Source organism: Mobula hypostoma, chromosome 7, assembly GCF_963921235.1.
Source record: "Mobula hypostoma chromosome 7, sMobHyp1.1, whole genome shotgun sequence".
NCBI lineage: Eukaryota > Metazoa > Chordata > Chondrichthyes > Myliobatiformes > Myliobatidae > Mobula > Mobula hypostoma.
This window is the reverse complement of record NC_086103.1, coordinates 142,145,572-142,156,818: the sequence shown is the minus strand read 5'-3', so window position 1 is coordinate 142,156,818 and position 11,247 is coordinate 142,145,572. Positions and strand designations below refer to the sequence as shown.

Sequence of the window (11,247 nt, the reverse complement as noted above, 5' to 3'; positions counted from 1 at the left end):
ATGAATACTTCTGTATTCACCAATGAGAGGGAACTTGATGATAGTGAGGACAATATGAGTGAGGTAGATGTTCTGGAGCATGTTGATATTATATTAAGGGAGAGGAGGTGTTGGAGTTGATAAAATACATTAGGACAGATAAGTCCCCGGGGCCTGATGGAATATTCCCCAGGCTGCTCCACGAGGCAAGGGAAGAGATTGCTGAGCCTCTGGCTAGGATCTTTATGTCCTCGTTGTCCACAGGAATGGTACCGGAGGATTGGAGGGAGGCGAATGTTGTCCCCTTGTTCAAAAAAGGTAGTAGGGATAGTCTGGGTAATTATAGACCAGTAAGCCTTACGTCTGTGGTGGGAAAGCTGTTGGAAAAGATTCTTAGAGATAGGATCTATGGGCATTTAGAGAATCATGGTCTAATCAGGGATAGTCAGCATGGCTTTGTGAAGGGCAGATCATGTCTAACAAGCCTGATAGAGTTCTTTGAGGAGGTGGCCAGGCATATAGATGAGGGTAGTGCAGTAGATGTGATTTTAGTAAGGCATTTGACAAGGTTCCACAGGATAGGCTTATTCAAAAAGTCAGAATGCATGGGATCCAGGGAAGTTTGGCCAGGTGGATTCAGAATTGGCTTGCATGCAGAAAGCAGAGGGTCATGGTGGAGGGAGTACATTCGGATTGGAGGGTTGTAACTAGCGGTGTCCCACAAGGATTAGTTCTGGGACCTCTACCTTTCGTGATTTTTATTAACAACCTGGATGTCGGGGTAGAAGGGTGGGTTGGCAAGTTTGCAGATGACACAAAGGTTGGTGGTGTTGTGGATAGTGTAGAGGATTGTCGAAGATTGCAGAGAGACATTGATAGGATGCAGAAGTGGGCTGAGAAGTGGCAGATGGAGTTCAACCTGGAGAAGTGTGAGGTGGTGCACTTTGGATGGATAAACTCCAAGGCAGAGTACAAAGTAAATGGCAGGATACTTGGTAGTGTGGAGGAGCAGAGGGATCTGGGGGTACATGTCTACAGATGACTACTAGACAGGTATATGGAGGAATTTAAGGTGGGGTGTTATTTGGGAGGCAGGGTTTAAGGGTCAGCACAACATTGTGGGACTATTGCTGTACTATTCTATGTTCTATGTTCTAAAAAGATTAAGAAAGCTAATGACGACAGTCAAAAGAAGACAGACACAGCACAACAACAGTGACAAAAACAGCTAAGAGTGGTGGTACACCAATAATAAGCCCTACATCAGACCAAAAACAAATGTGTGATAGGCACTTCTGACCACGCACATCAGAACTCCAAACAATATGAATCCATTTCAAAGCAAACTGTTCCATATCAGAGGAATGGGATGATTTCAAGGGAATCTGTAGCATTAGTTTGCATGATGAAAGGAGCTACGAACGTCAAGAGGATTTATCACCTTCCCTTCAAAGCGATAAGCACAATCAGTTTGGACCGGATCTAGAAGGGCAATTTGTTGACGTTAAGAAGTCATTTGTGCGAAAGTAAAACACACATTTGATATTTTCAATATCAAATAAGAGATTTAACATACACGGATGGCAGGTCTGAATCCCTTTCAAGAATTGTAGTATCGCTCTCTGTATATTAAAATTCAGTATCGAACAGCGCGGAACAGGTCTATCTGCGGAATTAAGCCACAAGGATGTTGTACCTCATTGCTAAAAGCAGAAACTGTACTGTTATTTTGAAACACCTCCTATTTTCTTAAAGAGAAATCACGAGATTATTGGTTTCCCTGAATTCTTATTGCATCATTAGTTCGGTTATTTTCAGAGTTCAAGTGCAGTAGACCACGACTGGGGAATTTTTTTTTGAAGAGTGAGAAGAGACAAAGAAGTCAAAGATATGCAATTAAAAAGTGGGTACCATATAGATGCCACGAAATACTAATTGTCAGCCGAAACTATTTCGGAGAAGCGTCACGAATCTTTGGAGCGGGGGCCCCGCCTCCTGCTGGTATGCCGGGGCCGCTCCGCGTGAGCGCAGCCACGTGACCCGAATGGAATGAAAATAATGTGGAACGCGGCTGTCAATCAGGTGCTTTCCGAACTCCGGCCCACATTCTGAGAGCCAGCGAGCGAGCGAGCGAGCGGGGGGCAGAAATTAGACGCCGACCGAGACCCCGGGCTCTGCGATCGGCTGTGTTTAAAGCGCACGATCCGGAGGAAATTATTACAAGCAAGAAGCTCAGGGGTAGAAAAGGCAGTAACATCAAGTAAGTAATTAAGCTGAAAACTTAACGCGGTAGCTCTCAAAGCAGTTCAATTGTATGGTTAGATTTATCATATTTAAATATTTTATACATATCAAATTGTCCGGCCTACGTATTTAAATTTCTTAAAATTTAATAGTGAAACTAATCTGAGTTAAGTACTGTCCTGAGCTTTTTATAGGATTACAGCTGACGTTTCTTAATAATTTGAGTAATTGTTGAAGACTAACCAGATTTATGCCACTTTATAGTAATTTTTAATGATAATGTTGGTAAATGGGGACTTCTTTTTTCTCTCTATTCCCACAGCACAACATGGTGTCGCTGGTAGATTGAATGTATTTTCTCCCTGCTGTGGAATGTGGTTGCTCGGGCCGAGGTGCGTTCCATTGGCTCTGAGCCGCATAACTTCGTGTAAAAAAAAGAGAAACTGCGGTGACTCCAAATTGCCTGTATTTACCCCATTACATCGGGGACAGTCTTGGGGAGACGATTTGTGATTTTAACGTGTAATTAACTACGGAAGATATTTTTGATGGTAATGTATTATTTAAATCTCTTCTTGTCCTGTCACGTTAAAAAAAAACTCCGATTATTTGAAGCAGTTTCTTTTTGACTACGATCTTAAATGTACCGTGAAGTAAACCCATTTCGCAGTCGTCTTAAACCTTGACCACTTCGAGGATAGATCCCACTTTGGGAGAGTTCGCGTGTCCATTTGAAACATGATAACAATTTCAGAACATTTTTGAGGCCAGCCAAAGACCCTCCGATGACAGCTTCGAGTAGCCACTGACGTCCGCTGAATCAGGGCCGCAATGTAAGCAATTCTGAAGCTTACATGCTTTCGGAAGCTTGTCATCGGTAATTCTAGACGTTCGGTGTAAAATATCAAGTACAATCAAAAGAGAAGGTTAGATTTATCAGAAGAGTAAAATTGTCGATAAACTACTTTCGAGTACTGTAATCTATTCGTCGATTACTAGAATAATCGGTTTCTTTGTTAATGGTATATTCTGCTTCTAACTTTCGCACTTAGTGGGGAGGGGGAAAAAAGAAAACAAGGATTTGGAGGGCAATCGACCTGCTATCACTTTTAGAGAAAATTCTAGAATCTAATTTTGTTGAAGTCATGCTGTTTAACTAATTTGTCCGACTTCATGGCGGTTAGGACTTGCAAGATAGATATAGTGCCCATCATCGGATTGGTTATGAAACAAAATACTTTGCTCCTTTGCCAGTTGGAATGGTGTTGGGTGTTAGAAAGATCAGTGCTTGGTCTGAATTATTTACAATCTTAACAATGACTTAAATGAGAAGTGAATAAAATTTGTTCAGGTTTTCTGGTGGGAAAACTAACTGGAATAACTAAAGGGAACTAGCTGGAAAAATCTGAAAATGTGTTGGAAAAGCTCATTTGGTATGACAATACTTCTGGTGGGCGGGTGATATTTTGGAGTGACTAATCTCAAAAGTTAGTAAAAATTTCACGATGTAATATGTTTCAAGATGTATTCAAGGTGGGAGTAAGGGAAACAAAATTTTAAAACATGGAGAAAACCTACACACATTTTGCATTTTAAAATAAAGTTCTAAAAGAAGGGTAAATAAGAGTAATAATATCATGATATGAAAGTGCTGAACTCCAAGTTCTAAAGTTTGTAATGAGCCCAAAAGATCACCTGACTAGGGACTAAGAGATTTTTGAAGGGGGGGAATGAAGACACAAGGGTAATGCATAAAAGTGTAGTTGACAGGAAAGATCATCCATGGTGTAACTAAATGGAGCAGCATGTTTGTAGGAGTGAATGGTTTAGATCTGGTTATTTCTTATGTTCTCACATTGGTTATGTGCCATTAACATCAGTCTTCATTCTAGTGCTTTATTTGTTGCATATCTTAGACTTTAAAATGTGTAATGCATTTGTTTCTCATCACAACAATCCACAAACAAATTATAATCCAAATTAGAGATAATTTATAACACATATCTGCTAATCAATGTTTCAGTTTACTATTTATATAAACAAATGCATTACTTTTCCCAGTGTGTGTACACAATGTAATGCAAAGCCTTGCTGAATCCAATTTTGATTGGTAGTATCAAAACCTGAAAAACAACATAATTGTTAGCAATCACTTTGTACTTGAAAAAGATTCAAAGTTTTACAAATTAACTATTACTGGATTTCAACCTCAAAGCAATTCCCTCTTTTTTAAATCCCTACATTGGTGTAACTTCCTCTTTTTAGCAGGAAACATTGGAATGTGGTTTTATGCCTCATTAAACTAAATACAAGTATCTGATTTCCAACTATCTTTAAATTATTTTAAAATATTACATGGGGTGCTAGCAGTTAATCAATAAATGTTTTCATAATTTTCAAAAAGGTAATTTTAACCATAGCTGCAGAAAAGCCGTAATGTAACTGCATACAGAAGAATAACATGGTAAATTAGAACAGTGCAGGTTACCGTGACAGAAGATGTTTGTACAATACAGATATGAAAGTTTTTTATCTCTGAAACAGTACCAATATTAACATGGTAAAATGTTAGCTGAAGTATTTTTTGTTTTAAGTTAATAAAATCAGTTTTGAAAATATTTTGTCTTAGTCTTATTAGTTGACTTTAAAAATAGGTTGTAGAATCCTGGAGAATATAAATATTTAAACTAGGTCCCATGGATCCTGAGAACAGTCATATCATGTGCCATTTTTTTTTAATCTGTTAAATTACTAACAAGTTGTTTTATTACTTCTCATATGCCATATTCTGCATACATTTAAGTAGTTAAATGTGTAACGGGAGTAAATTCTCTTTCAGAAAAGTGGCCTTTTGTAGTATGATATAGAAAGTATTGGAAATTTATTAGAATGTGTCCTCTTGCCAAATAAGTGAGAGTGTCTAATAATGCTGAACTCAGCAAATGCGGAGCTATTGCTTTGCAACAGGGACATATATTCTCTAAATATTAAGTGGTCCAGAAGGTAGTTAGGACATCAGTATCTCTTGCTTATTGCCTAATGATATAAAATTTCTCTGGTTAGGCGCACTTCAAATACAACAGCTACTAAGAAAAAAGCCTGTAAGAAAAGTGTGATAATAAACTTGCTCAACATTATTTCAGCTGTTACATCTTCTTTATAACTTTAATGTTTTTGTAATATTTGTCTTTCAAGAATTAAAGGTGCCAATTATACACAAGGTGCCCCATGTTTTCTATTAACAGTTACATTGTAAAAAGTTAACTGCTATGGTTATTGTAACTACATTAAAACTATTATTAACTTTTTATAGTCAAATCCTACTGCAAAATGTATATCAAAGTCTTAAAACAATTAGTAAGCCTTTGTACTTAATAGATGTAAATGCTTTTAATTAATAAGTATTACAAATTTGTTCATTTTCCTGTGCAAGTCATGGCAAGTTAAGTCTTCTCCCTTTAATTGACACTACTGATTAAACCAATTCATGGATGAAAGAAAAGAATACACTATAACTTGCCTCAGCTTGTTATAAACTGCATACTTCACATTTTTTCCTGCAAAGTACTTATTGCAAAATAGTGCACATGTATAATATTCTATTTTAAGCATTCTAAAATAAACAAGAGCAATTAATTTCAATTCTGAGGTTGCTTAAAAGCCCCCACCCCCACCTTAGCCCAGAAAAACCAAAACTAACTGATTTGCTTGAAAGAGACAATTAACTGAGTGGTGCTCAGCTGGATATATGTCATCTCTTCATGCATTCCATAAAATAATTGATATTTAATTTATTGATCTACGACTGTACAGCACAAGATGCCCCTCCACTTTCCTCTCTGTTGTATAATATCATTATTTTGTTTTATTGACATTTTTTTTTCTCAGTGTCTTCTTGAAGTTGTAGTTTATATTGTTAATGGCATTGGTCTAATCCAGAGGATAAAGGTCCATAACTTTGCATTTCAAAATGGTAAAATTTGGCACTTCTAATTATGGTGATTTTTTTTTGGTGTGGCCATTTCAAAGAAAGGAAATAACTGACATTGTCTGCTCGGGCTAGAACAAGCAAATATTGTTTCCATTGGCCAATCACAGTATACCTGGCACTCTCTGAATGTAGGGGAGCTTCCTCTTTCTTCCCCTATAAATAGTCACATGATTCTCAATGGTTCTGTCTGAGTCTCCGAAGAGTATATTAGGCATTAAAGCTGTGCTGTAACTCCAGGAAGAATTATTTTATTAGAATGCAGTAATCAGTGTGACATGCTGATTAATCAACAAATTTTAAAATATATATGGTACCAAATTAGTGTGGAGTATGTTATGACCCCAGTAAAACAAAAAAACTAATTTGCAAGATTTTTCCCTCAATTAAATTTGAAAACTTGATCTACTGAGATGGCAACAAAATCTGGGGAATAGGTCAACCCTGAAGAATTTTAAATCTTCTCTTCAATGAGAGTTCAGTGAGACCCTCTCTCATTACTCCCCCTGTGTGATGTCTGCTGCCTTCTGACCCTTCAACCATGTAACTTCTAGCTATGCTTCTCTCATTTCCCCTCCCACCTTTTTATTCTGGCATATTTTCCCTTCCTTTTCAGTCCTGAAGAAGGGTCTTGGCCTGAAATGTTCACTGTTTATTCATTTCCATAGATGCTGCCTGACCTGTTGAGTTCTTCCAGCGTTTTGTGTGTGTTGTGTTGAATAGGAGATATAGGTATATTTTAGAGGGCGTTTTGACTGTGGGTATTTGATATATTCTCTCAGTAATAGCATTGTAATGGGAAAGTACTGTTCATCTCTGCAGTTTCCAGCAAATAGCTTAACTTCAAAATAATTTTTAGACTTCAGATTGGAAGAGTTATTGAATTTCTTTTAGCTTGGCTTTTGCTACATGTACAGAATGGCCACTTTATTAGGTACAGGAGTGTGTATTCATGGTCTTATGGTGCTGTAGCCCATCCACTTTGAGGTTCAACATGTGCATCGAGAGATGCCTTCTGCACTCCACTGTTGTATCATGGGGTTATTTGAGTTACTGTCAGCTTGAACCAGTCTGGCCATTCTCCTCTGACCCCTGTCATTAACAAGGCATTTCCCCCCACAGAGCTGCCACTCACTAAATGTTTTTTTTTTGATTCTCACAACATTCTGTATAACCTCCAGAGATTGTTGTGCGTGAAAATCCCAGGATGCTCAAACCACCCCATCTGGCACAAACAATCATTTCAGTCGGTCACTTAGATCACATTTCCTCCTCATCCTGATGTTTGAACAACTGAACCTCTTGACCATGTCTGCATTCTTTTATGCATTGAGTTGCTGCACGAGCATTTGCATACGTGAAGGTAGATGATAGGAATTCCAGAGTACAGGATAGATATGGTTGGCATTGGTATAGTACCATCAGTAAGTTCCCAAGTTTATCACTCAAAACAGGCACCTGAAAGCTGAGGTTGGAGAGAAAGGGGAGATCTGAGATTTAACAGATAGTTAAATAAGAGTATGGGCCTTGCTTTGCTTTTCCATAAAATGAAGGTCGTTTTTGCACATTTTTTTAATAATCTATTCAATATATGTAATTGATTTACTTGTTTATTTATTATGTTTTTATTTTTTTCTCTCTTTGCTAGATTATGTATTGCATTGAACTGCTGTTGCTAAGTTAACAAATTTCACATCACATGCTGGTGATAATAAACCAGATTCTGATTCTGACATATCCTATTGCACAACATTAGCCAATAAATATACTCAGCTACAGTGGATTCCAGTTAATTGGGACACATCGGGACCAGTACATTTTGGCCCAGTTAAGCAGCTGCCCCAATTAGCTGAAGTTTCATGGAAATAGTTTAAAAAGGTATTTAAAAAAAGACAAATGGAGTAACAAATTATGTATTTAAATAACATATAGAACAAACTAGAACACTGTCATTACTACTACAGTAATACAAATCGGTATTAGTTCCTAATAATTATTGCTGGAAGAATTCATCTGTGTCATGTACTTTTAACTGTAAATGAACAAAATCACCACAGATAATGGATTGCCCTTATACAAAACTATTGACAATTACATGCTCCAAATCTTCATTTTTCATTTTAATGTTCACGATGATTGTCAATGCCTTCAAGTTCTTTGTAGTTCCTAACCTGTTAAAGTAGTGAAATCGTTCTATTTTTACTTCCAGCTGTTTCTGGCATCTCCAAGCTTCAATGCTTAAAACTACCGTAAGCAAAACAATTCTAAATTGTCTTGCTGCTTATTTCTTGCCAACTGCTTTTTGAACACAAACACACACATCTGACGCTATTTAAAAACTGTTTGTTTTAAGCACGGTGTAGTGTCTGACGGACTCGCGCGTGTACGTGACTGACGCTAGTTAGAGACTGTTTGACAACAGTGGCCAGTCCCAATTAAGCAGCATAGTGTCCCAAATAAATGGAGTCCCAGCTATTTTCTCAGTTTTTGTTCTGTAAGAGTTGTCACAAATAAGGGGCTGCCCCCAATAACTGGGATGCACTGTATACCTTAGAAAATATGGATCACTTTTTATATCTTAGAGCCGCATCTCAGTGAAATTCATCACTACATCCAGTGCATCTGCCCAGCCTTTGGCCTCAAGGGGGGGGGGGGGGAAGCATTCAAAGATCAAAACTCAAACCAGTATGAAGTTGATGCTCTACTGAGCAGCAGTCATCTATGTTTTTCTGTATGCTTTAGAGACATGGACCACCGCCAGAAGGCACCTCAAAGTAGAGGAGAAGTGACTCCCAAAACTATGTCTGAAGAGCTGTCTTAATTCATTGACAGAATTGACATCAGCTTCCTCTCCAGGCCAATACCTCCATCATTGAAGTTATGACTATGCTCACACTGTTTGCATGGCTGACATTAAACTCCCTGAAGCTTGTCATCTATTCAGAGCTCAACATGTCAAGAGTTTCCCAGAAGGACAGAAAAAGTACCTCAAGTTTGTTGTCCACGCCTCCCTTTGGGGGGGGGTGGAGGGGGGGTGGTGTATGAGAGAGAGAGAGAGAGAAGGTGGGGAGAGATTAATATTCTTCTAAACCTATTGGGATCCTTGTCCCATTGCCTTAAAAATTAAGAAGGGGCATTGGGGAAAGTACTGAGAGTTACTTGAAGATCATGTGGATCCTAAGAGAAAACACAAGAAACAAAAGAACATTCTAAACAAACCACCACATTAAATGTCTCTGCCTCTCTTGTGGCAGAATTCTTAATAGCTTCCTTAAATCCAACAGAACTGGAATGGATAAAAAATGTCATTCTTGAGGGCTCCCTATAAAGTACCTTATTGAGTCACTGTTACAATGTGACAAGTGTCAGGAATACATGTGCAAGTCCATTGTGGGGGTTGACTCAAGCAGCTATCAATTAAACCAACTTACCCTCTAAACAAAAAGAATTGGTATTGATATCAGAAAGGGCTGAATTCATAAGTATCAAGTACTGCTTTCTGAATAGCTCTTGTTTATTTTCTCAGAAATAGCGCAGTATAGGGGCCTCAACACTCTTGGCTAGAAAGGAGATAAAAACCAGCCAGAATTCTTCTCATTGCCAACCAGAATATCCTGCTGGAAATTGTACTCTTTGTCACTTAGCAAAGACAAGGTGAAGCCTAGCTGTGATGTCTATCATGATCATGTGATCTACCCCATTACTGGGTTCATATATGAAAAAAAAATCCCCCAGAGAACTATTCAACATTATTCCAACATGAGTCTGGAACTTCTGCAAGAATAGGAAAGAGAGGGAAAATATTAAGACCTGGATAAACTGTGTTTTATTAACAAGAGGTTAAGTAGCTACTTGGATATTGGAGTATAGGATATTCTTAGCAGTTTTTGAAAAATAATAAGTGTATATTCACATTTTATTTGAAAATATACTTGGAATGTTGGGTTTTGCAACCTTTTTATAACCATTCATCCACAAATGTGCACATACTTGCAGACATGTATGTAAAGGAGAAAGCATGTTCATAATATATTTCAATCAAGTGACAGGTTAGAGAATTTTGCTTTTTGTAATTATAACTGTCTTAATAACTCCTCTTCTATATTTTAGATCAGGATGGTCATGGGAATGAAGTTGACATAATCTTTCTGTTGAAAATAAATCAAAGGACCACGAGTGACTATCAAGAGAGGAAGTATAAATATATTGATTACAGCAGACTGATACAACCTCCTCAACATCTGCATTGAGTCCATAGAGTTTATTTATGAAAAGCACAAATTGTTTCGGTGATGAGGCCAAAGACATTTCCAGCCACTTCGTATGTTGGAAACAGCCGCCAAAGACTACAGGAAATTCGGGAGGGGTTGAAGCAACCTCCTAAATCTTCAAGTCAGGGCTTGAATGTTGGCTCTAACAATGAAACCCAGCTTGACCTGAAAGTCACTGTTGGAAAAGATTCCACCAGACAGCAGCAGATGCGACCGGTCCCAAAATTTGGCCCTTATCAGAAAGCTCTCAGGGAAATCAGAAACTCCCTAATGCCATTTGCAAATGAGTCAGGTTCATCCATCAGCGTTGAAGTAAACAGGCAGATGCTTCAAGAATTAGTGAATGCTGGATGTGAACAGGTACGTCTCACTGATGGTACATTTTGCCATGTGTCACTAATTTATAAAATGTTAGGCTTTGGCTATCACTGGGAAACTAAAAGTGTATTGGCTTGTAATTTCCATGCGAGCTACCTCCACATTCAATTGTAATGAAGAGGGTACAACTGGATACCAGTAAATGATAATGACAGTAGTAGATGACTGAGGTAGAAGTAGGAGGAAATAATGGTGGTGAAATGTCCGAAGCCATTGTACAGTTAATTTTTTAAAATCCATTTTCATTGTAGGTGGTGCATATAATGAGAAACAAAAGGTCATGTGGGGCAGCTGGTTGAGGCACTGTCTCATGATGCCAGAAACCAGGGTTCAATCCTGACTTTGGGTGCTACATAGAGCTTACCCATTCACCCTACGTCAATGTGT

General features: G+C 38.1%; 1 protein-coding gene across 1 annotated transcript in view; it reads left to right on the top strand.

Annotated features, from left to right (window-relative positions):
- The first annotated feature begins 2,081 nt into the window (after positions 1–2,081).
- Positions 2,082–11,247, top strand: part of lats2 (large tumor suppressor kinase 2) — a 74,978-nt gene continuing 65,812 nt past the window's right edge. Inside the window, exons 1-3 of the mRNA XM_063054180.1 lie at positions 2,082–2,239; positions 2,546–2,774; positions 10,322–10,842. Of these exons, the coding sequence (XP_062910250.1) occupies positions 10,504–10,842 (339 nt within the window). The 5' untranslated portion in view covers positions 2,082–2,239; positions 2,546–2,774; positions 10,322–10,503. The remainder of the gene's footprint in view (positions 2,240–2,545; positions 2,775–10,321; positions 10,843–11,247) is intronic.